This window comes from Leuresthes tenuis, unplaced genomic scaffold (genome assembly GCF_036924035.1).
Source record: "Leuresthes tenuis unplaced genomic scaffold, fLeuTen1.0.hap1 SCAF_21, whole genome shotgun sequence".
In the NCBI taxonomy this organism is placed as follows: Eukaryota; Metazoa; Chordata; class Actinopteri; order Atheriniformes; family Atherinopsidae; genus Leuresthes; species Leuresthes tenuis.
Window position 1 is genome coordinate 8,999,527 of NW_027325375.1, and position 23,553 is coordinate 9,023,079.

A 23,553-nucleotide genomic window follows, 5' to 3' on the forward strand; every position below is an offset into this window, starting at 1 on the left:
ATCAGAAGTAAGATTAAGTGGGAGTTGTTAGTTGGCTACTTTTTTGTCATTACAGAGGATTTTGTTACAGTAACAAAAATAACTTTTTTTTCACAAGCTTCTGAATGATTAAATTAGTCTTAAATCGACACCTCACCTGGCTAAACTCTGCCTATTAAGGTGCTATTTTGAAGACAAAACCTACAAAACCCACATTTAAGCATCAGTTTAATGTTATTATGATCTGTTTGGAAAAAAAAAACAGGACCAAAGGTCAGGCAAACCTCATGCAGCAAAGTTGGAAAGTTTTCAAATTGCAACAAAATCTGCCATGTTTTTTTTTCCCTAAGCCTTTATTTAACAGACAGATAGGAACTATTTGTTGGAGTTTGTCAGGCCACAATTAAAAAAAGATCATTGGAAACACTCGTTTATTTCATGTTGAGATTTGCTGTTGAATATATGGTTAAAAAAAAAGTATTTTTTTTGCATAGTTCATTCATGAAGTTTATATTTCAGGTTCAACCAACACATTTTTCTTAAATGAACGATTAACCACACAAACTGTTTCCAAAGGGGTTTCACAAAGCTTGATTATTCGTATTCGATTTTTTTATTTGTTTCATATCTGTATGTTTGAGTCAACAACAAAGAGAATAAAGTAAACGTTTAATTGTGCTCTATGTGAAGATTTGTTGTCATTGTTTGAAAGTAACTGCATCATGCAGGAGCTCAAGTAAATGCAAATCGAAGAAAACTCGATGCGACGGTGCCTAAATTAAATTTGGCAGGGTAATCTGTGGTGTATTTAGGGATATGCAGAAGGGTGTAGGCGTGGATGCAGGCAGCTGCGTGGATTTCCCGGATGGTGTAGCGACGCCATCTTTACGCCACTGCTACCGGTGGGTCTTCGGCTCAGCGGAGCGACAGTGCTGTAGCTGATCCACCACCAGGAATTGCCGAGCAGCCGATAATCCTCACTTTCCACCGGGACGCTACGACAAGCTCCACTACCCGAGCACCATGGCAGACAGAGAGAACTTAGTATACCAGGCGAAACTCGCGGAACAAGCGGAGAGATACGACGGTAAGGCTCTGGACAGATAACGGACATTGCAGAATACTTGGCCCTTCTTCCCCCCTCTGTCTCCCTGCGCAGGGGGCTTGGAGACGCAGGTAAAGCAGTTCACATGGATTTGATGGGTGCGAGGATACAAAATGGCGGATATTTTCCCAGCCCAATGAAACAAAAGCGTTTAAATGAATTACATTTCAAACTGAAAGCATAGAATGTTCGTTGGACATGGTGTCCGGCTGTATGCTCTGGTGTCCGACAAACATTTGTTAGAGATGCGCTTAGCTAAGCGAAACCCCTGTTAGTTAGCTAGCTATCCAAGTTGCTAACTAGCTAGTTAGCTTTTCTTCAATCCCGACACGCGTCACGCCAAACTCCATTCAAAAATACAGCGGTACAGTCAGCGCCCACACCCCATCAGTCATGACTTGCACGGGCACTGCATTTGTGTCACATTATGGATCTATTTGATTAAACAAGCAGCGGAAAAATTCCTCGAAAACTGCCACTGTTAATATTCACCCTCCGCCCCCGCCAAGTGTTTTTGGATCCTTTCTATATGCAGAGTTATTTTAAGATGGGCATTACTTTGAATAACTCTCTGAAGGTTTGAACGTGTTTATCAAATTCGTCAAACGCACACACAGGGCGTCAATCTGGTTTGCAACTGCAAACTGAAGTGAGGGACGGGGGTGTGAGTGGCTGAGCAATTACCTCCACACCAGGGCTTCAGTTGGGAAAAGCTTATTTAGCTGTTCAGACAGTTAAAATATCGCTGTTTTATCCAAATCCTGTACATTGACGGTGACACCGAGCCCACATGAGTATGACTTGGGTGCTGCTTAGTTGGATCAACTCAAAATGCATACAATAAAATAAAAAAGTCACGATCATGATCATAAATTCAGCTGAAATTATGATTTAATTATTTCATAGTGTTTTCATGTCAAAACTAAAGTTTGTCATCAGGAATATTTGTTTTTGCTTAAATCCAACAAATTGTGAATTTAGGATTAGGGTTTAAGTCCGATCAAGTCCATGACACTGGAGTCAATATATGCTCATCAACATGCAGTCAGTGAGGTGGACCTTAAAAAAAACTGCAAGGTGCGACTGAACTGGACTGGAGCAAAATGAATAAAGACGATGTAGAAATAATGAGGAAAATGGGACGTCTCTGCAAAGTGCATGCAGCAGATTTACAGGGGAATGGAAACCGTTCAGAGTCTGCCGCTGGGTCCAACAATCATCTTCATCCTGGATGATTGAGCCTGTTCATTTTAGGAAAATTGTCAAAGGGTTTATCCAAGTTTTTGTGTCCCAGGTAATGACTTCAGGTGATGGGTGTTTGTTTGCTCAAACACTCAAAACCCCAGATGTATTAATTTCCTAGTTATGATACTGATAAATGCAACCCTAACTGTCCCAAGGTAGTGCTTGCAGCTTTATTTCAGTCACATCAGAAAGTGCTTTAGTTGACTTTTTTTGATTAGGGAACCGATACATTAATAGCTTTTTAATAATAACCGATGTTGGCAAGTGTTCTCTCAGCTTCCTTGCTTTAAGGTTGCTCTTGTGCGTACTAGACATCTTAATTTGTGTGAAGAATGCTCTAAAGAACCCCCCCCCCCTTAAAAAGTCATCATTGTTGCATTTACCACATTTTTTAGCTGTGCCGCTGGTGTTGATTGTAGCCTTTTTGTTTTTCTGTGCTCAGGTTTATATGGACACATCTTCTGCTTCTACTGTGTGTGTGTAAAGGAATATATTGAATGTTGATTTTAAAAGTGGAGTTATTGGGTTAATGATCTCCTAAAAACATTGAGGGCTATTTTTAGGCATATGCGTCTTTCTGGGGTATTTTGTGCTTATAATAAACTTTGAGCTAAAATGAACAGAAGAGAAGATCACAAGAACTGCTGCTGCAGTGCAGATAGAAAGTACTCGTTGTTTCATGCTTTCATTGGATCGTATGTTCCACAATGAAGCAGCAGCACAGATTTACATCACGAAGCGACCTTCTGGCTGCCTGTTTTTATTGTTTTTAATTTGCCCGAAAAGTTCAGCTGAAAGGTCTGTCATGGAAAAAGTCGTGTTAAACAAGGTCGTTAGATTTCGGATGCTCGTCCGACAGGAAGTGGGTGTGGAAGTACCTGAAAGTGCAGTGCTGCCGACCGCTGCTGATGTTGGGCCCCAACATCTCTACCGCAGCTGAGCCTCACCGTGCTGTTATTAGCTCGACTTATTCCTTCTGACTGGTGCTATGAAAATAAATGAATTATTCCATAAATATTCATGCTTAAGAATATGTACTTTTGTCTTGTCTGCTTTCAAGCATCACTCCAGCCTTTTAAAAAGGCTGTTCACAAACCAACAGTTGATGAGGTGGCTGCACAGTTCATTATCTATATACAGTCCGTGGGTACATCCTCGACTCCATTATGTGTGCCCAAAAACAGAGTTGGGGAAAGAGCAAGGGGTGTTTCATGCCCCGCAGTCTAGGATCCACAGTCTGTTACATAGCTTCATCTCTGGTTCAAGTCTGTTGGGAGACATGCATTGCACGATAGAAATCTCCATGTCTCTGTTTGAATTGAGTAAAATGAACAAAAGCGCTGTTCCCCTGGTGTCCAGAGATGGGTTGGTTAGGCCTGAGTAGCTACAGCCTGTGGTGACTCAGTGGTCGTGATCAGTGCTGTGGAACTGTGGAGCTTGAATTGCTGAAAAATGTTTTAAAAGCACAGCATGACATTGAGTTAATTTGAGTGCAGCCCGAGCTGGAGAGTAAGCGATGAAAGCTGCATAGTGCTCCTCCTGGCCTGTGACCATTGTGTATCAGGTTTCACCAGCATGCTGCCATTGGCTTTAACAGATAACACTTGTCCAATTACCATCACCTTCAGGGTTGGGCTGGGAAAGAAGTCTTGTAGCCTCTGGTCATGTAATTAATTCAGAACCACATTTGTTTTTCTTTTAATGTAGGCAAACAAAGAGTTTTACCTAAATTCTGCATCCATGTATGTGCATGTTGAGCCAAATAAACTCAGTAGTGAAAATTGACAGTAATGCAGCTGGTGTTGGTTCTGTGCTCATGTGAGAGGGAGATGCACTTTTTTCCCAGTGCAATTGATTTTTTTTTTTTTCTTGGATACCAGAGGTTTGTTAGGATGTCCCAGGCTGCAGCAGTTACAGCTATGTCCAATGCACGATTGATAATGAAATACAGAATTTAGATACGAACATTGTTCTCTGCACAGACTGTTGCACTGTAAAACGTTTCTTGTTTAAATGGCAGTCAGCAGTACAAACACATGCCACATGCACACTGTAATAGAGGTCATAATGTGTGGCTTCATGTATAAGTGCAGTACCCTGAGCTGATCCGGTGCTGCTATAAGTTTTGTTTTCATCAGAGGCTGCTGCTGTTGTTCCACTGGCACAGCTCACACATGCCGGCGTCTCCAAGGAAGTGTTTCTCACTGCTGTCACCTGTGGTGTTTGAGAGAGAGTGCAGATGAAGCGCATGCCTCGATTTCATTATCCCTGCTCCAGAGGGGCATCTTTTACATGGGGTGTCACATGGCACTGCTCCTGTTAACAACCAGGGTCTTACTTTTAACTGATATTGAAGGTAATGATTGGATTTCTGCTGAATTGATGCTGCCTGTATAAGTGAGACCAGACCATAATCCCAATGTTTAACATTCAAAGAAGTGTGCGTTTGAAGTAATGACTCATATGTTGATATTGAGCTAGAAAAGTACATGACGTATATTGCTGGTAACTGCGAAACCAATCTAACAAAGTAATTTGTGTTGCTGTAAAGCCTCCAACTACTGCTTATTGATTCTCATTTATATTAATCCTTAGGGGAACATATTATTGTGCTCATTAATTACTCCTGCAAAGCAGAGTCAAAGAGTTTTTTGCCCCTTCACCACTCAACTCTACATTCTTGTTTCAATCCACATGATTCTGAATCCCATACAAGATGTGAACTATAACAGGGCTGCAAAGATGAGTCCTGTTTGATGGAGCCTAGCGCAGTGGTTCACTCCTGGCTGTGGGCCCAGCATCCCTCCATAGGTGGTAAATGCTTGCGTTAGAAGAGTTTATACTTGGACAGTGTCCCAGCCACTCCATTAATGCAGCCCAATGGAAGGTCAGCAAAGTGCTGAAATGGGAGGGCGGTGTGGTTTCACTTAAAGAAAATTAGTGAACATCCTCTTTGCTAAAAGAAATGTGTAAATAAAGCCCTTTTCCCACATAAGATGCCTTCATTGTTCTGTTAAAGGGACAGCATTTGGACATTTTTACATTAATGTTCCTCAGCTTCATTTGGACAGAGTAAAATAGATTTGATGGATGAAAGATGTTTTTTCTTTTTAACTTCCACCGGATGTTGAAACAAAAGGTGTCTTTTATCTGCCAAAATGCTCAGTTTGATCAAAGTTCTGTTTACAAATGACAGGATTCTGGACAGATATGTGGCTGGAAATCAGGTTTGTGCATGAGTGTATATTTCACAATGATCTATAAAAGGGAAACCAGCTGTATATGTGACTAAATCTGTTTAGAAAAGACACAGGCACCTTTGTGCGTCCACAGTAGTAATCATGATACAACAGCTTTATGCACCTGACCCCAGATCATCTGTCCACAGACAAATTCGTTAGATCAGTACATCTATATTTTGAATGACAGAACTGGGGGGCAGGTTTCTACAGTGATGATTTAAGTCTTTCTAACGACATCATAAATTAGAAATGGCATGCTAACCCTTGGAACTATTTTAAGACCGCACTGAGTTGTGCTAGAACACAAGATGATTTCTGATGATAATTTTTGAGGTTAGAATCCAGCGGTGACATTTTTATAGCAGATCTCTAAAAATATCGATCAGTTTTGTGGTGATGTGACAACGTTTAGGTTGATTTGTAGTGTTGCTTAAATGGACAGTGTACATTTATCGTGCTCATGAGTATGTATGATGTACATCATGTACTGGATGCAATCGGAAGTGGTCGTGGCTTACATTAGACTGCACTGCTGAGGCGAAAATAAGATGCTCACTCGTTGCTGTCACATGATGCTACAGTAGATGGAGTTTTTTTTCTTTTTTTACATGTTCAGCATGTGAGTTTGCATTCCTGAATTAATTGTTAAAGTGGCTTCACTACTGGCTGTGTATGACGGTATAGTTCAGCCATGAAATGTGCATGTAAGCAGTAGGAAGCACTTTGCTTGGACTAAGGTGAATGTTCCGCGGCATCAGTGCAATGTTTGCAGTGCTCAGGTTGATGCAGTTTTCATTCAGGGATGCTTGAAGGCCACACCTGACGTTTTTCTTTCTTTCTGTATCTCTCAGAAATGGTGGAGTCGATGAAGAAGGTGGCCAGTATGGACGTGGAGCTGACGGTGGAGGAGAGGAACCTGCTGTCAGTAGCATATAAGAACGTGATCGGAGCCAGAAGAGCTTCGTGGAGGATAATCAGTAGTCTTGAACAGAAAGAAGAAAACAAAGGAGGCGAGGACAAACTAAAGATGATCCGTGAATACAGGAAAACGGTCAGACTCGTTAACTTAAATCTAACAGTGATTTGATTGCTTTTTAGTTCTTTTTTGATTTTAAAGTTTTTGAACGTTGAAGACTAATGGTCCTTTTTTGTTTTCTTTTTGTATTTTGACAAAAGTATTGGTGAGTGAAAGAAAGAAAAGAAAAGCGTACTGTGCAACTTGCTGGGTTTGTTTCAGCCAGGTTGTTTTCCACCAGTGCTTAGCTGGACTCTGTCATTAAAGAGACAGATGATGAAGAGCTGATTTAAAGATGCTGCTTGTTTTGTGTCAAGGAGAGAAGCAAGGTAGTCCAGATTTCAGGGATGATAGACAGTCTTTGGCATGACTTTTCCTTGACTGTCTGCTCCACTTGTGGAGTCCAACAGCACTTGTCTGAGTGGAATAATAAGGCAGCAACTTTAAATCAAGTTTTATTTCATGCTGCTGCAAAGCATCGCCCAAAATCCATCATTAGAATATCTTGACAACTTTAGCTATGCGACTGTAATCTCTGAACTCTCTTCTTCTGTAGATAAAGGTTTCACCTGAAACGAGAGCTGTGTCCTTCATTAGAAAACGCAGTGGTAGCGTGATGTCGGATTCAGATCTTTTTTAACGTAAAATGTGATCCAGTACCGGTAGTCATTGACAACAGTATGTGTGTGCTTTGGGCTGCAGGTTGAGAAAGAGCTGAAATCAATCTGCAATGACATTCTGGATGTACTGGACAAGCACCTCATCTTAGCTGCAACCACGGGAGAATCTAAGGTTTTCTATTACAAAATGTAAGTGTGTGTAAACGTTTGTCTGACAGCTCACATTTTTCTGTTGTATTTCCCACGAACCCGGCTGATGGTGACAGGAGATACTGTGGGTACTGGGTTGCTACCTTGTTCAGTCACAGTCTGTCAGTCTGTAGACAAATCCTTTCTTTTATCTTTCCAGTCTACCAGTATCCCTTTTAAACAGCCATGTGTTCCCTGTACACATCTAAACTACTTAATCGTTTACATCAGTAGTTTATCAGTCTGTTTTGTTTTAATTCAGTTTGTCAATATGGCATCAAATCACAGTGAATTTTATGTCAAGGCACTTCAATGATGCAGTCCAGTTCAAATCAATTAGTCCTGTCCACTGGGAGGAGACCCAGGACACGTTGGAGAGACTATGTCTCTCGGCTGGCCTGGGAACGCCTCGGGGTCCCCCCGGAAGAGCTGGAGGAAGTGGCCGGGGTCGGGGACGTCTGGGTTTCTCTGCTCAAGCTGCTGCCCCCGCGACCCGACCCCCGGATAAGCGGCAGATGATGGATGGATGGATGGATGGATGGATAGTCCTGTCCATACATACAAAGCCAATTCAAACACAATTTCCTAGCTAAGCAAACCAGCAGATCGCACCGAAACATCTCTTTGGCCAATCTCCCGTCCTGAGCATGCATGAGGCAACTGTGGAGAGAAACAACTCCCTTTAAACAGGAAGAAACCTCTGGCAGAACCAGACTGTCATACAAGAGATGATTCAACTCAATAAAAGCTCACACATTTTATTCTTCTTTAACTTGACTGTTTCTTTGTCTCTGATCAAATGTATTCGGCTCTGAAAAGTCTGCATTTCTGAGACGCTGGTTATAGACGTTCAAACCTGGTTTAAGTTGTCCAGAAACTGTTGGGACTCTGAAGTTTTTGGACTGGAGTTCCTTAAACGTTGAAGTGTGTTTACTGACGTGACTCAGCACAATCCTGCCTGTTGATGTGAAGCTGCCTTGCAAGGTGGTTCGATCTCTTCAGGTCTACTTGGTATTGTTTTAAAAGCACATAATAACCTATACAGCATGCAGGCTATCGCGGAGGTTTTCTTTTCCTTCCTGTTTTTTCTTTAAATATCCGTTGTTTTTGCAACTGTGCATTGCTCTTGTGTGTATAGATTCTCTGTGTGGTGGACTTAATGAAACGGGGACATTATGATTTTTCACTTTCTTGTACGAGTCACTAAAAAACCCACAATCCCCATCTTCAGTTATGCCATTTAGTATCAGAACAATGTGAAACATTTCAGTCTATCAGCTACATTTAGTGTTTGCAAGTCAATTATTTAAATGAAAGGGGGAAAAAAGTTTGATTCGAGACAAACAAAATGCAGTTTGAAGTGGTTTTTTTTTTTTTTTTTTTTTTTTTTTTTTCAGTTTCATTTGAGTTTGACTCCTTTGGTCTGTCAGATGTTCCTTTAAGAAGAAATTTGATCTGTCTGACCTTTGTGTTTTCCCTGCTCAGGAAGGGAGATTACCACAGGTACCTGGCAGAGTTTGCCACAGGCAATGACAGGAAGGAGGCAGCTGAGAACAGTTTGGTAGCTTACAAAGCTGCAAGCGACATCGCCATGATCGAACTCCCTCCAACGCACCCTATTCGTCTTGGATTGGCCCTCAACTTTTCTGTTTTCTATTATGAAATCCTCAACTCGCCGGACCGTGCTTGCAGGTATGTATTTGCGATGAAAGAAACGTGCAGGGTTAGGATTAAAAATCCTCGTGCCAGACGCTATGCAAGTACGGCTGTTTTTGACCACTTTCGTTTTTTGTCTCTGTAACCATAGCTGAAACAGCTGTGAATATTCATCCAGTGGATCAGGATGTTTTGCTTACTCCTTGAGGCCAGTGGTCCATGAATGTACCCTTTTTGGGTAAAAGGAGAAGATACTTTTGTCGTTATTGTAAATTAAAGCCACATTTTTATTAATATTTTCCTCTCTTTGCTGTGGCTGAGATGCCACATGAAAAAGAAAGACTGTGTTCCAGCCCATAGACATATTTAGATTTAAATGATTCTCAGAGGGCTGGCAGCTTGGAACTAGTTCTTACATGCAACAGAGACGTTTCTTTCCTTACCAAAACCTCTCTCCCTTGTTTATGGGGAGGCTCTTGTTACTGCAGATAGTACAGATGCTCTCCTAATGTTTTGCCAGGCAGCATACATTATATCCACCAGCTTCCTGTGGGTGTGACTGTTCTCTTTTATTCTCTTTGACAGGTTGGCAAAGGAAGCATTTGACAATGCCATTGCAGAACTGGATACTTTGAGTGAGGAAAGCTATAAGGACTCAACACTTATCATGCAGTTGCTACGTGACAACTTGACACTATGGACCTCAGACGTGCAGGGAGACGGTGAGAGAAACACTCCTCCTTCTGACATTACTGATTGCGACCAATATTTCTCGTGATTTTTGGGGCCGTACTGACTGGTCCCCACGGTTACCATCAGTGGTGGCCTTTTTACAGACTTTGTTTTTAAAGCTAACAGTTAGCTGATAGCTAATTAAGCTTCTGAAATGTTTCTTAAAGAATTTTTTTCCCTCAAATTTGCCTTGGAGGTTTCTTAATGTTATGTCACACTCTTAAAAAGCATGTTTGAAATGATAGTCTTAACTCTCTCTCTTCTCTCTCCTGAGCACAGCGGTTTCTTTAAAATCTGAGTCATCGCTCTTTTTTTCACTGACTGTACTCACAGTTTCCTCTAACCTTTCATCTCCCCTCATTCCTCTTTAGATTCTTAAGGATAGCCATCTTTCTTCCCTCTTCTCCGTTATAGAAGTGTATTTTGTAAGTCATTTCTCCTGTCCTGGACTTTCTCACCTCAGTCAGTCCTGTCTCACCACCCTAACACTTCCCTCACAGCACCACATCCAGCCTTTTAAAGGATAACTAAGCTCTAACTTGTCTAACTGTAATGCTTCCTTTTCCACTTCTTTTCTGCACGTGTGAAACTCGAGTGCTGTGCGTTTTATTGTCTCCCTTCAGATCAGAACTAAAACACGCTATTGTTGAGTTTGTCTGATTTTCAACAATTTGGTTGACAGTTTGATAAAGGATTGGGCCAAAATAAAGAAGAAAACTGGATTTAATTGTTTGGGTTTATGAATATTTTGATTCTTTATTATGAAAGAAAAATAGCTTCTATGTTAAAACTATAAAAACCTGCTGTAAACAGAGGGGGTGTACTTCAGTATGATACATAAACACACACAATGCAGCTTCATCATTCATCTCCCTGCAGTTTCACAACCACCTGCACCTTGGATCATGTGACCACAACATGTCACCTGTGACTATCCTCACAATAGTCTAGTGGCTGTGTCACCCTTTTCACTCTGCCCATTTAAAGTGGGGCTGGTTAGTGCTTCTGCTGTGATTTTCTGTTCTGTTTGTAAGGATCTGATGCTGACTGGAGTGATACACACAGGAGCTGGCAGCAGAGGAAGTCTCAGAGCCGAAAGATGTGTGATTAAGGAAGAGCTGGCACAGTGTAGCGTTGCTGCTGTAGCCACCACCACAGCTGTCACTTTGATTCTGTGTCACTGGTAAACATGCAGCACTGAGAGCACCAGCAGCATAGAGGTTTTAAATACCTGGGACCCCCCACCAGTCAGAACCAACTAAGTCTCTTCAGTTGCAGAGTAAAGCCTCTTCAGAAACATGAAGAGAAGACCAGCACTGGCCATTGACGACAAACATGAACAATTTTGATCCTATTCTTTTAGTAGAGATTAATATCTTAGCATTCCATAGCTGTCTTTTAAAATGTGAGTGTTGGATCCCGTGTCCTCTTTCTGGAGGATGTGACTTCTCTTCCAGTGTCACCTTTCCAAGCTGCACCTGACCAGCCATCCTGCACTGTTTACCTTTTCCCCTCTCTGCCTGCCATGTTAGGCCCTATGACCGTTTATTTTCTGTTGACATTACAATATTACTGTCTGGAAGGAGGACAGTTGCCAGTAAAGTCTGTGGATCAGTTCCAAAGAGGATCTAATGGCTCGTATGTGCTGCTGTAACACAGAAATTTCCCGGTACATCTGATCTTTTGACGTAGATGTTGTGTTAAAGGGTGTGAACATACGACCTATACGGGCATTTTCATTGGAGGACCTGGCATCAATGGATGTTTCACTGTTAGAAATAGTCTCTTGTATTCCACTAGAGTGCCCTGCTCCATATTGGATAAGTTTAACTTTTAATCAGATCTGAAATTTGAGCTTATTAATGTTAACATTTGTGTCAAATGGTTTGTCAGTCTTGGTTTCAATCAACATGTCCGAACCGCTGCTGCTCATTAAAGTTTTAGTTTGAGGCCGGATGTTGTTGTGATCTTAACCATCAGAAACTAAAGTGACTCTTGAGTCATAGCGACTTTCAACATTGGCTCTCAAATAATGAATTGGCTCTTCTTTTTCTTTTTTTTTCGGTCCATTTGTAGCCTTCATGACACAGCTGACAGTGGAGAGATGAAAAATGGAAGAATAACTGTGGGAAATGAAATCCAATAAAACACCCTTCTGTTGGTGTTTTTTAAGCCCCATGATGGCCTGACTTTGAGTAATGTCTCATTACCTCACGAACAGAACATGACTGCACCTCAGCATGTGCGTGCTGTGAAACTTTCACAGGCCTCCATCTTATTCGGGGTCGTGACTGAAACCATATAATGTAAGCTAGTAGAAATGTAAGTAAACATTCACCACCTATATTTGAAGGTCAGATGCAACCTAAAAGCCTTCATGGTGCGCTTCAGTATGGCTGGATCCAGCCCCCCAGGCAGATTATGTATGGCTGAGGTAGGGTTTGGCGAGCGTGAACGCAGCCGACTGAAGTGAGATGTTGGAGACTAACTGCAGTAACAGCCCATGAGTCTGCCGCTCTGTCTCCTGCCGCTTTCTCACATCCCAGTTTGCTTAGGCGCTAATGAGCGCTGTTACGGTTTCTATTTTAATCATGATGAATTCTAGCCTTTTGTTATTTGTGCCTCTTAATTCTTCATTACACGGATGGCTGTACTGTCTCTATGGTAACCTTTCTAAGCTACCGGTTGTACAAGTTCACAAGGCATTCTGCCCTCACTAAGCCTAACCGCAGCCTGATCTGAAGACACTGTATGAACTCCTGCTCACTGGCCTACATGTTGACACAGTAATGGTGAACACTGCAGTTTCTGTGTGTTGAACATGATTGTTCACAGGATAACTTTGGGGGTTTTTCTATACTTTTCATAGTCAACAGAGCCCTTTGAAAAAGATCGGAAGCAACAATGAAATTTTGCTAATAAGTAACCGTGTAGCTCATATCTGTGCGTTGTCACGCATGGGTTAGACTTGTGAGGAAAAACCACCAGCGTTATCCTGAAAGTGTGACCTGCCACTGGGCTGCAGAAAATTCATGTTTAGCATTAATTATCCAGTTGGAACTCCAGCAACTTCACCCCATTTCCTAAAAGATATCCTCCCAAAGAGCTATAGAATTTGAGCTCGACTCGCATTAACAGCTAAATTGGAGTACCTCTCGGCCTGCAGCTTCACTTTGATCTGTCGATGCATTTGCTTTGATAAAGTCTAATTGAGTGTGCAGAGGTGTTGGAAACCTCGTGACTGTTCCGTGTTTTTTGTCTTTATCTCAGGTGAAGAACAGAACAAAGAAGCACTGCAAGATGCGGAGGAAGAAGCCCAGTGAGACTGAACAACACAAGACGAGCCCTCCTCTTCCTCCTCGCAGCACCTAGCTCCTGTCCCCTGCCACACTTTCCAACTGGGTTTATTCTTCAGCCCACACTCCTTCTATACCTTTTCCTCCATTTCTACCTTTCTGTCTCACCTTTTCTCCTCATCTGCACGTCACCTCTGTACCCTCGGGGCCAGCTTGGGTCCTTGTTTCCACTACCCAGGGGTTTTACCTTTTTCTGACTCGTTCTGCAAGCCTGTACCCTTTAAGGTTCATCTTCTTTTACTGTTTTTATTTTGCTTTACTTTGCTGTATCATCTGTTGCCAAGTATGCTTGCCTCTATTTGTAACACATATGCAAGAGTTTATTTAAGATACTTTACTGGTTTTTCCTGTGTATGTGTGTTTATGAGCAGCATCTTGTCCATGCTGTCAGTTTTCAAACACTTCGGTTGACACTATAGCAGTGGTGGAAAGTTGAAAAGGGATGTGATAAAGCTTTTAGGAAGAACTAAGTGCCCTCTTTACTCTGGTTAGCAAACTTCTCCTACAACACATCAGCATTTCTTTTAGTGACACACATCTGAATGTCCCCCTCTCTGAGCATCACTGACTTCTACTCTTGTCCACCATCGGACCAAGGATTGTGCTGCGAGGCTGTAGCGCTTTTGCTTAAGGCAGTTAATTGGGTAATGGCTTTTTAACAGACCATGTGTGTGGGAGGGGAATGCTCAACTCTTTGATTGTAATGCAGTTCTGCATTGGCACTATGTAAAAACAGTTTGGGAAATGGAGGCCTGCTGTATCTGTACTATCCCTGACTCTTTCAGGTTTCCTCGTCTCATCTCTCTTTGCTCTCATTTCTTCTCTTCAGTTTGTGTAACGTGAATCTGATTTGTACTACTGGATATTCTCACCGGAGCCACAAGTACCATCTGTATTCTTACTGAAACACAGCATGGAATTAACATTAAACTTCAAATTGAAAATGTTGCATCGCTGTGTGCGAGTCTTTTCTTTCAGTTGTGTTCCGTTTTAATATTTGAGGTTTTTTTTTTTGGTTTTGTTTTTATTTTAAAGCACTAGGGGGCAGTCATACTCCTAAAGTGAGTGTGTGGTGGTAGTGAAATCTTTACAGGAGGAGGGAATCAGACTCAAAATTACACGTGGGTTCAAAGATTTGGTATCATTTGTATTTTATCATGAATGTAAAAAAGATCTTGGTACATTGTACTTGTACACTACAAGTCAATAGCTAAGAGCCTTCGATTTGTAAAGGACAGCAGTGATTTAACATGTTTCAGCTGGCAGCAAGTAACTGATGCAATGGGCAGCTTCTCATCCCTTCAACAAACATGTCTGAAGATGCATCTTGTGGTTGCGGTCTGCTGTTGTGCTCAGAAGGGCCAAACTATTGCTCTGCATCAAGCAAACGGGTCTACAAAGATTGATGAATCTGATAAAACTGGGTGAATAAATCCGGAAGGATGGCGGTCAGTCATCAGGATAAAATGTAGTTGGAAGAACATCTGGCATGAAATCTTGAATTTAAGATCACTGAAGTGCAAAATAATTAATTCAGCATTGTTTAATAGTGAAAGTAAAGAGAGCTCTTGGTATTGGAACTAAACAGTGGTGTAGCCTCAAGAACACAACCTCATCAGTGAGGATAATCAAAAGAAGAATGGACTGTGGAGAAAGGTCCTGTGAGTCCAGGCTGACCCTGTTCTGGATGGGTGGATCCAGGGCTGCTCCTGACTGTATGATGTGTTATGATCTGGAGTTGGTCAGGTCGAGCTTCAACATTATACGCCCCAAAAACAAGAAGTCAGCCAACTACGTGAATATACTGCATGACCAGGTTTTCCCAGCACTAGATTCTTTTTCTTCCCTGATGGCTCAAGCATATTCCAGGTTGACAGTGGTGGAATTTATCAGGCTAAAACTCTGAAAGTGGTTCAGGGAGCCTGAGACTTTACTCTGCGTTCCAGCTCTCGTTATCAATATAACATCTTGGCAAAAAGTGAATGCAATTGTGGATGGAAATAAATGTGTTAGCATTGGATCGGCTTATCTTAACAATGCCAGGGTGAATGCACACGGTAACCCAAGCTAAAGGTGGTCCAGCAAGATACTACCACCTATTTTGGACTCTCCTCTTTAAATAATGTGAATCACCCACTGTTTAATCACTAATATACAATGTATCTTTCTATGCTTATGGATCTGTGTTGATAACACAGCAAAACTATAATTAGCCCTTTGTTATCTCGGTTGTCTTTGACCAGTATTATTATCATCGTTATAAGTACATTATTTTGTCGCAATGTTCATTCTTGAACATTATTAGGATGAATAAACATGTTACTATATATTATACTGTATACTGTAGCTCAGGAGGAACAGCAGTTGCCCATCAATCAGAAGGTCAGTGGTTCAACTCTGAAGCATCCTTGGGCAACACACTGAACCCCACGTTGCCTTCTGATGTATCCATCGGTGTATGAATGGTTAGAAAGGACATAGTTATGTGTAGACTTAAGGCGTGCTGTATGAGTGTGTGTGAATGGGTGAATGTGGCATGTAGTGTTAGAAGTGCTTTGAGTGGTCAGTTAGACTAGAAAAGCGCTATAGGACTTAAGTTAGGTCTGGGGATATTTCTCTGACTTGAAGAGTCAGAATTTCAACTTTCAACTCCCCCCTGGAATCTAGAACATTCTGATGTCCAAGCTTAAATAGAACACACTGTTAGCAGATCTGCCAGTTTGTTCGAGTGTTACATCATTTCAGTTTAGAATTCCAACATGGCATTTTATTTTTATTTAATTTTATTCTTGAAATTTAGGGGACAAAAATAGAAATAAAAAATCTCCCTCTGCTTTACGTTTTCCCCTGAATTCTGTGAGTTGCCAGCACCAAATTTCATCACATCTCATCCCAAAGGTCTTGGAAGTAATGTTTCTACTCCAGTTACTGTGCTATGTCTCTGAAAAATCCAAATTATGAAAGTGGATTCACAATTAATTTGATTATTCAATAGGTTTGGGTGTAACACCAGAAAGGCCAAAACCTATCGAGCTTCATCATTTCATTTTTATAGTTTCTTTCAAACTGGTTTCAAATGCAATTTCATGCACGCGATGCAGAACTTTTTACTGACTGCGCTGAAAACCAACTGAAAATGAACTTGGATGAGCTCCTAGGTGCATTTCACTGCCCCTGAACTCCTGTTTCTTCTTCATAATCTCCGACAATAAGTCTGGTTCTGTTTCTAACTTTTCGTAGATTAGATTTTTTACATGTACTGTGGAAAAGTGTGTGGTTTGAATCTGGCCAGTAAAATTTGCCCCAGGGTTGTAAGACACTTGTGTCTTACATGCCGGCAGGATGCCAAGCAGGGTGCCTCCTTCAATAGCAGCCTATGTGTGCTATCTCACGACTTTCTTTTTATTTCAGCAACTGTGCCTTTCTCTGAGCCGGCTGCTTTAACTGTCAGGGTGACACTCTGTCAATCCATCTTTTCTGTTTGTTACTGATGCAGAGGAAAAAAACACCAAATAATTAATTTCTTCTGACTTTCAACCTTGGGACAGTGCTTTGATCCCACACACTCTGAAGTTTCTCTTCCTTGCAACAGGATTTGCTTCTTGATTGGAAACAGGTGACGGGAGGGGCGTGTTGTAGTGTTTTAATTCAATTTCACATTCATTGAGATTTTTTAAAGGAAAGGTGTGCAGGAGAACACGGTTTTGTACAACTGAATATTTCTTGGTCTAAGTATGAGCGCCCTCTAAAGCTGAGCAGTCTCTTACACACAAGGCCACAGTACAAACAACTTCTAGATTTCTTTTGCATCAGGTTTATATCATGTAACTACTTTTGTATGCTAACGTCTTGTTTCCTCGTCAGTGTATGCAGCAGAGGCGTGGAGCCTAGTCGAATAGTCTGTGGTTTAGGATGGTTCCCATCTAAGAGAAAGAACCGAGAACTATCTGAGAAGCAGTCGTGTTAAGAGCTGTTCAAATGATCTAAATTACCAAGGAAAGGAGCTCCAAAGCTTCATTTAGTATCTCATTTAGCAGGAGAACAGTTGGATCATCCTTTATGAAGGGAGACAATTCCATCCTACAAATCCTTTTGGCCACAACTTAACTTAACTAAACTAACGCTTGATTCTCTTTGTTCTAGCTGGGATTTGTGTGGATAAATATGATGAAAGGAATCTGAATATCCCATAACAGCGATATTGTTTACTTTTGTGCCAAGTTTTAAGCATGCAAGCTACAGGCCAGTGTTGATGATTCATGTAGGTTGGCATGCAGACTAGAAATGGGGATCACCTGGGATCTGTCCTTGGGTTATATTTCTGCCTATCCACCCATTCATATCTAATGCTACCCACACACCAGAAGACTTTGAAAAGACTTAGAAAAGACTCTGAAAGACTATCAGCTCACATCTAAAGACTAGTGTTTAGAGTTTTTAGTCCTAGACTAGCCTAAGACTAAAGATTTTACAAAGACTGTGAATCTTATAGGGTCACTATTTACAAAACTACAACTCAATTTTTTAGATTTTATTCCCTTCATGCAATTTTTTCCCCATCATGCTCAGCAGAAATTTTACAAAAATGGAGGAGAAGCAGCTTTTAGCTACAGCTGCTCTTGTCTGTGCAGTGGTTTGTAGTGAAAAACCCAATAAAAAGAAGAGAAAACGCCACAGAATATGGCTCGTTCTTCTACGTCCGCCGACGGGAGCGCGCCAAGACTCCAGTTAGACTTCTCAAGACTGTCAGTTTTTAGTCTGGGACTGTGAAAATCGTTTGGTGTAAACCCAGCATAAGGTGCCCTGAACAAAAGTGACCAAAAAGCTAAGCTTGAATTGGACTTGCTTGAAACCACAGGGATCAGTTAACTTGTTACTCCAGACAGATTCTGGAGTCTAGAAGTGCAGGGTTGGACTACCTGTGACTTCCTGTTAGAAAAAAAGCAACAATCATATTTCTACAAATATCTGTACATTTAAAGCTTTTACATTTCTCACCATCCCTGCCTGGGGCCTTTCTGTGTGGAGTTTGCATGTTCTCCCCGTGTATGCGTGGGTTCTCTCCGGGTACTCCGGCTTCCTCCCACCATCCAAAAACATGCATGTCAGGTTAATTGGTGACTCCAAATTGTCCGTAGGAGTGAGTGTGAGTGTGCATGGTTGTATGTCTCGTTTGTCTCTATGTGGCCCTGTGATGGACTGGCGACCTGTCCAGGGTGTACCCCACCTTTCGCCCGATGACTGCTGGGATAGGCTCCAGCCCACCCGCTACCCGATTAACGGATTGACGGTATAGAAAATGGATGGACATTTCTCACCTGTAACTCTGCTTCTCTGCTATTTGTGGCACTTGGAGGTTCCAAGTCGAGGGGGAGTTAAAGACTTAAAACCATGATCTCCAAAAATGACATAGTACATTGCAATTTAAAATTTGTTTTACTTAAAAAAGATAAAATAAAGACGTACAATTGAAATCAAAATAAGACGCTATATTACACTTGAGTCCTAAAGACGGATGGCAGGACAAGAGAGCAAGACCTGAACTATTTCAGCTGGTTTCCCCACCTACATTCCGCATTGGCATGTTTCAGATCAGAGCTAGGAGTTAACTTAATACCATGTACCAACACCATCGTTGAGTTGGTGTTGCTGAAGATGCGGCGTCTCGTTTCCTGTCGCAGATTGTCCCACCATGTCCAGAAGAGATGAGGACGCTTCAGTAAGCGCGAATACATTTCTGCTACAGCGTGTTCAGCCTGCCTGGAGGATCCACAGTGATTCAGCAAGGAGTGGCTTCCAATCATGGCTCAACACACATACATACACCATTTTCTTAGAAAGTTTAAGTAACATATAGTGAAAGAAATGGTACCGTTTGATGTTGGACAAGTGTCTCCACACACATAATGGTCTAAAAGATCTACCCAGATAGTACTTGACTGTCAACATTTAAGACCAGGAGACAGACAATTTCTGTTTCATTTCTTGGTAAAAAAAATAGATCAAAGAATGAAAAAAATAGTTCTATTCTGACTGCAGAAACTTGATTCATAAAGAAACTCTCTGGGTCTATGTCTGCACAGTGAGGGTAGTGGATTAAGGATTGGGGGTGGAGCTAGTTAACATTCATTGTTGAATATATTTATTATTTTTTAAGCAACAGGTATCAGAATATTTGGGCAGTTGATACCCCTCACATTAAGAGTTTGAATGCTCCTATATAATACAATAATGAAGTCAACACAATTTTTAATACAACCTCCCACGTCTCCCCCCTTAAGTGGCATCATCCTTTCCATTATTGCGACGAATAAAATCTTTAAAGATGATTTACAAAAAAGAACTGCCTCTTCACTACAATATCTGCTATGTACATCTGTTTAAAAAGCAAGCACAGTTGTGGCTATGTACAGCAAACGATTTCAGTTTGTTTTCCACGGAATATACATATTTACTTATTTTCACAGTTTTCTATGTTTGCTCATATATTCAGTATCAATAGATTTAATTTGAGGTTTTTTACAATACAAATATTTTTAATCCTATCTTCATGGCGTTGGGCTGCAGCCGTCCCAGTGTCACTTGTTGATATCTGGCGTGATTGTTGTCCATTGTACGCTGCTCATGTCTGTGTAGCAAATACTGTTCAGTTCGAAAACAATCTTGATCGGGGTTCAGTTTTTGCCAATTCGCAGCAATCAAAAGAAACCAACACAGTTTTGAGTTTCACGTTTACAGTTTTCTGGTCTTATAATATCTCATGATATTCATTTTCATCCTTTTTTGTTCCTCTTCATCACTGGTAAAGGTTGAATGACTCCAGCAGATTTTCAAGAACCTACTTTAGCAGTAAAAAAAAAGAAAAAAAGTGATTGCTCTGCCTCTGGTTTCCTCAGATTTCAGAGGGATTTCACTGAGCTGCAACAAGCCCTCTGACCTCGAACAGCAGGTTTGTTTTTCGCTCCTGTCGCGCCCACTGGAGGACACCTGTTGGCTGTGAGAATCCTGTTTCTATGTGGTTCGTTTCTGTTTGTGGGTGGTGGGGATATTGTCTTTGTTGTTCTTGCAATAAGGCACTTGAGAGGTTTTTGGTTTTCAAGGAAGCTCAGAGGAGACCAGGGCCAGGCCGGAGCTCTGACGGATGGGAGGCCCGGAGTGGACGGCTTTGGGACAGTCGGGCGTCAGCACTCGTCCGTTCTCCCCAACGCTGCCTGTGATGGACAGACGGGCCTTGTTCCTCATGGCTTCTGTGAATGTAAGCTGAGAAGAAACGCAAAGAGAGAGGTTTGTGAATGGAGCAGGTGACAAGAGAAAACCTTATTCTTTGCAGATTGGAGTTACTGCAGATTATTCACTCTGAGGAAATGGATGAAGGACAAGTTACCTTCATAGAGAAAATATAAATCTAGCAAAATTTCCTCCATTGTCCATAATATCCTCCCTACTCCATTCTCACATCTAGACATGTGCCTCTGCACTGTGGCCAGGTGAGATGTTGGACCACAAACAGGCAGGGAAAAAAGAAGATTTGCAGCTGCCACAAAGTTGCCCTTTGAAGAGGAACTGCTCTGGCCTTTAGTTCTATCAGTTATAGAAACACTGTAGCTACAAAAAAGTAGCAGAAATACAGGAGTAGTGTGTCAACACTAAAATGTGAGAAGGAACCTTTCTTCCTCAAATTGTTGAAGGCAAGTTCATTCAGAGATCTGCATGGAAACAACTTATCTTTTACTTAAAATCATTTGCTTATTAGAGGCTCTAAAACTACTGTCTGACTGGGCTTCAGGTTCTGTAGAGATGAAAGAGAAAACCTGAAGCTCTGCTAACTCAGCGGATAAAAATAAAAGTAGATATAAAAAACAATTATGCTGTAAAGAGCTGTTCTGAGTTGGACCGCAGTTAACATTTGCCTAAATGTTTATTGGCTACAATGCTTCTGTCTCCAAGAAATTTAGGAAAAACTCCAAAGTGCAAAATCAACAGACAGAACAGTTGCAGATTTAAATATATATACACACAGTAAAAAAAAACAAACACCTTTCATAGCCATTCAGAACAGTAGCCAGCACCACACTACATATATATCCATCAGTGACAGAATTACTACAAAGTGAATGATAGTTGCAGGCAGTGGGACAGGGAAGCTGACTAAGCAACAGTCAAGCTAATGAAGAGTTTGTGCTGATGGGGGACACATAATCACGCTGGACAGATATACACTGACTGAAGACATATCTGAAAGTCTAATGGTCAAAGATCTGTGGGAAATATACAGAGCAAACGACTCACATCAGCATAGTCATGTCAGCTCGAGGGTTAGTCCACCCCACTCATGTATACTTCAGCGTTTCAATGTGCAGTGCCTCTGTATGGCTTTATCAGAAAAGGCTCCCTGTGTGCTCGGGGCTGGTTTCTCATTATATTTCCTGTGCGTGTTTTACATTCATCGTCTATTCTAAGTGACAGACTGATAACAGTGATGTCCCCCAGCGACAGCGTGCGCCGTTGATGTTTAGGTGTGTTTACATGTGAGCGTGTTCAGGTCCTCAAAAGGATATAAAAACCATTTATTATGAGAAAACAAGGTGCTTCAGGGGGTCAAAGTAGATGAGAGATGGACGAATGCTCTGCAGTTTGATGAAATGTCTTTACAGGTGTAGATGTGTGTGTACAGGAGAGACATTGGTCCTCATTTATCATGTTTTTTTTCCCCTCTAGATACACCATGCGTTTTGTGAAAAAGCTGCATCATCACAGCTACATGAGTGGTTTTCTTTGTCAACTGTAAAGATTAGGAATATTTTCTGAGGTTCTTGTGTTGTTTCTATGCCACTAAATCAACTTAAATTGAACTAATCTGCATAAACGTGCATGTTCATCCTCAGACTTTGATGAGGGTGAGCAATCGTTCTTCACCTTCTTCCAGCATTATCTTAAGATTAATATTAACTTCCCACTGAGTTCAGAATGAGCAATGCATGTTTGCTTTTGGCAGGAAAATGAGTCTCACGGTTTGATAAATGAGGGCCAACCTCTGCAGCCACACAAGCTGCAAAGCAGGGAGAGGCGACATCATGTCTGAGGATGACTCATTACTTCCTGTCACACTGAGAAAAAGCTCAAACGCAGACTGGGACGTCACATGACCACATAGTGAGCGGATAGGACACAGAAGTGGGAAGCATTTTGCCACTGGTCACGACAGTCACTCAGCACGGCGAAGCTACCACAGGATATGATGGGATTCACTTACAGTCTCTGTGCAGGGAGCTAGTAAAGGGGACCAAAGGCTTGGGAAGACCTTCTACGAAAACCCCATCTACATCTTATCAGCTTCCCCGTCGCTGCCATAATCATTGAAAACCTCACTAAACTCGGCTAAGTTGTGGATGCTGGGTCTTGGACTCTGGCTTTGGCTAGGCTCAGGGCTATGGCGGGGGCTGCCTGAGTGGCAGGGGTAGCAGTGGTGTTGGGGATGGTTGTAATGGGGGTGTTGGGACTGGGATTGGGACTGGGGCTCCACCTTCATTCTCTTGGCCTCGTTGCGTGACTTGTAGCAGAATTCGATGAGGGCCACCAGCATGGCCAGACCCAGGCCCCCGACCAGGATGTAGAAGACCCCTGCCACGTTGCTCAGGCTGAGGGCCTGGGATGACTTGTCCTGCAGCCGGCCAGAAGAAGAACAAACACGAGTCAGCACTAGTTTTAGCAGGGGCGACACACTATCACCAAACACATTAGTCAGGACAATTAGGAAAAAAATCCCAAACTCCCAGCATGCACACACACACACACACACACACTCAACTCATCACACTCACAGTCCTCCCTTTATTTTTCACTTTACTATCTCTAACCTACCAATCAACGTTTGCACAGCAGCCATGCTATCAATAATCTTCCCACTCCCCATAAACACTTTTACCTAACACAAAAAGTCAGTTTAACCAAATTACAAACAGTATTTTTTCTTACTCCCCCAATGCAGCAGCTGTAGTACTGATTGTTTCATGATAATCTAAGCTTTCTTCATGACTGCACAGTTACAGTAAAAAGCGAAAGGAGTGCTTACTACGCTCATCCTACTACTGATTTAGAATTTCAACTAAAGTGATCTGGATCTGCACTAAAATACAGAAAAAAATGAATAAATGTGCTATAAGTAAAACTATTTACTTCAGAAACATCATCCTGTTTACTCTGGATCAGCACCTCATGTGGACAAAATCTCAAAATATTAGCGAGTCAGAATATTAGCGAGTCAGAATATTAGCAAGTCAGAATATTAGCGAATCAGAATATTAGCGAGTCAGAATATTAGTGAGTCAGAATAATAGCGAGTCAGAATAATAGCGACTCGTGTCAACATGTTCAACTCTGAATTCAGCCTGTGAGGATTATTTTACATGCTGTT

General features: G+C 41.7%; 2 protein-coding genes across 4 annotated transcripts in view; one reads left to right on the forward strand and one right to left on the reverse strand.

Moving 5' to 3' along the window:
- Positions 1–841: 841 nt before the first annotated feature.
- LOC140279244 (14-3-3 protein epsilon) lies at positions 842–14,088 on the forward strand. The gene is made up of 6 exons (XM_072374354.1): positions 842–1,066; positions 6,423–6,622; positions 7,289–7,395; positions 8,881–9,087; positions 9,637–9,773; positions 13,054–14,088. The coding sequence occupies exons 1-6, from the start codon at positions 1,003–1,005 to the stop codon at positions 13,104–13,106; spliced, it is 768 nt and encodes a 255-aa protein (XP_072230455.1). The 5' UTR covers positions 842–1,002; the 3' UTR covers positions 13,107–14,088.
- A 4,468-nt stretch (positions 14,089–18,556) lies between these two features.
- LOC140279187 (glutamate receptor 4) overlaps positions 18,557–23,553 on the reverse strand; it is a 131,958-nt gene continuing 126,961 nt past the window's right edge. For 2 of the 3 annotated variants that reach the window (XM_072374263.1, XM_072374262.1), the window contains exons 15-16: positions 22,663–22,800; positions 18,557–20,399 (exon numbers count right to left, since the gene is read on the reverse strand). In XM_072374263.1, the coding sequence (XP_072230364.1) occupies positions 20,235–20,399; positions 22,663–22,800 (303 nt within the window). In that variant the 3' untranslated portion in view covers positions 18,557–20,234. Of the gene's footprint in view, positions 20,400–22,392; positions 22,801–23,553 lie in introns of all 3 variants that reach the window. The other variant, XR_011909318.1, reaches the window with a different exon arrangement.

What these genes read in the sequence shown, in the direction of transcription:
- LOC140279244 (XM_072374354.1), top strand. Translation starts at nt 1,003, where the DNA reads ATGGCAGACAGAGAGAACTTAGTATACCAGGCGAAACTCGCGGAACAA. An exon ending in ACAAGCGGAGAGATACGACG is followed by an intron (nt 1,067 to 6,422) that starts GTAAGGCTCTGG and finishes TGTATCTCTCAG; the next exon opens with AAATGGTGGAGTCGATGAAG. An exon ending in AAGGTTTTCTATTACAAAAT is followed by an intron (nt 7,396 to 8,880) that starts GTAAGTGTGTGT and finishes TTCCCTGCTCAG; the next exon opens with GAAGGGAGATTACCACAGGT.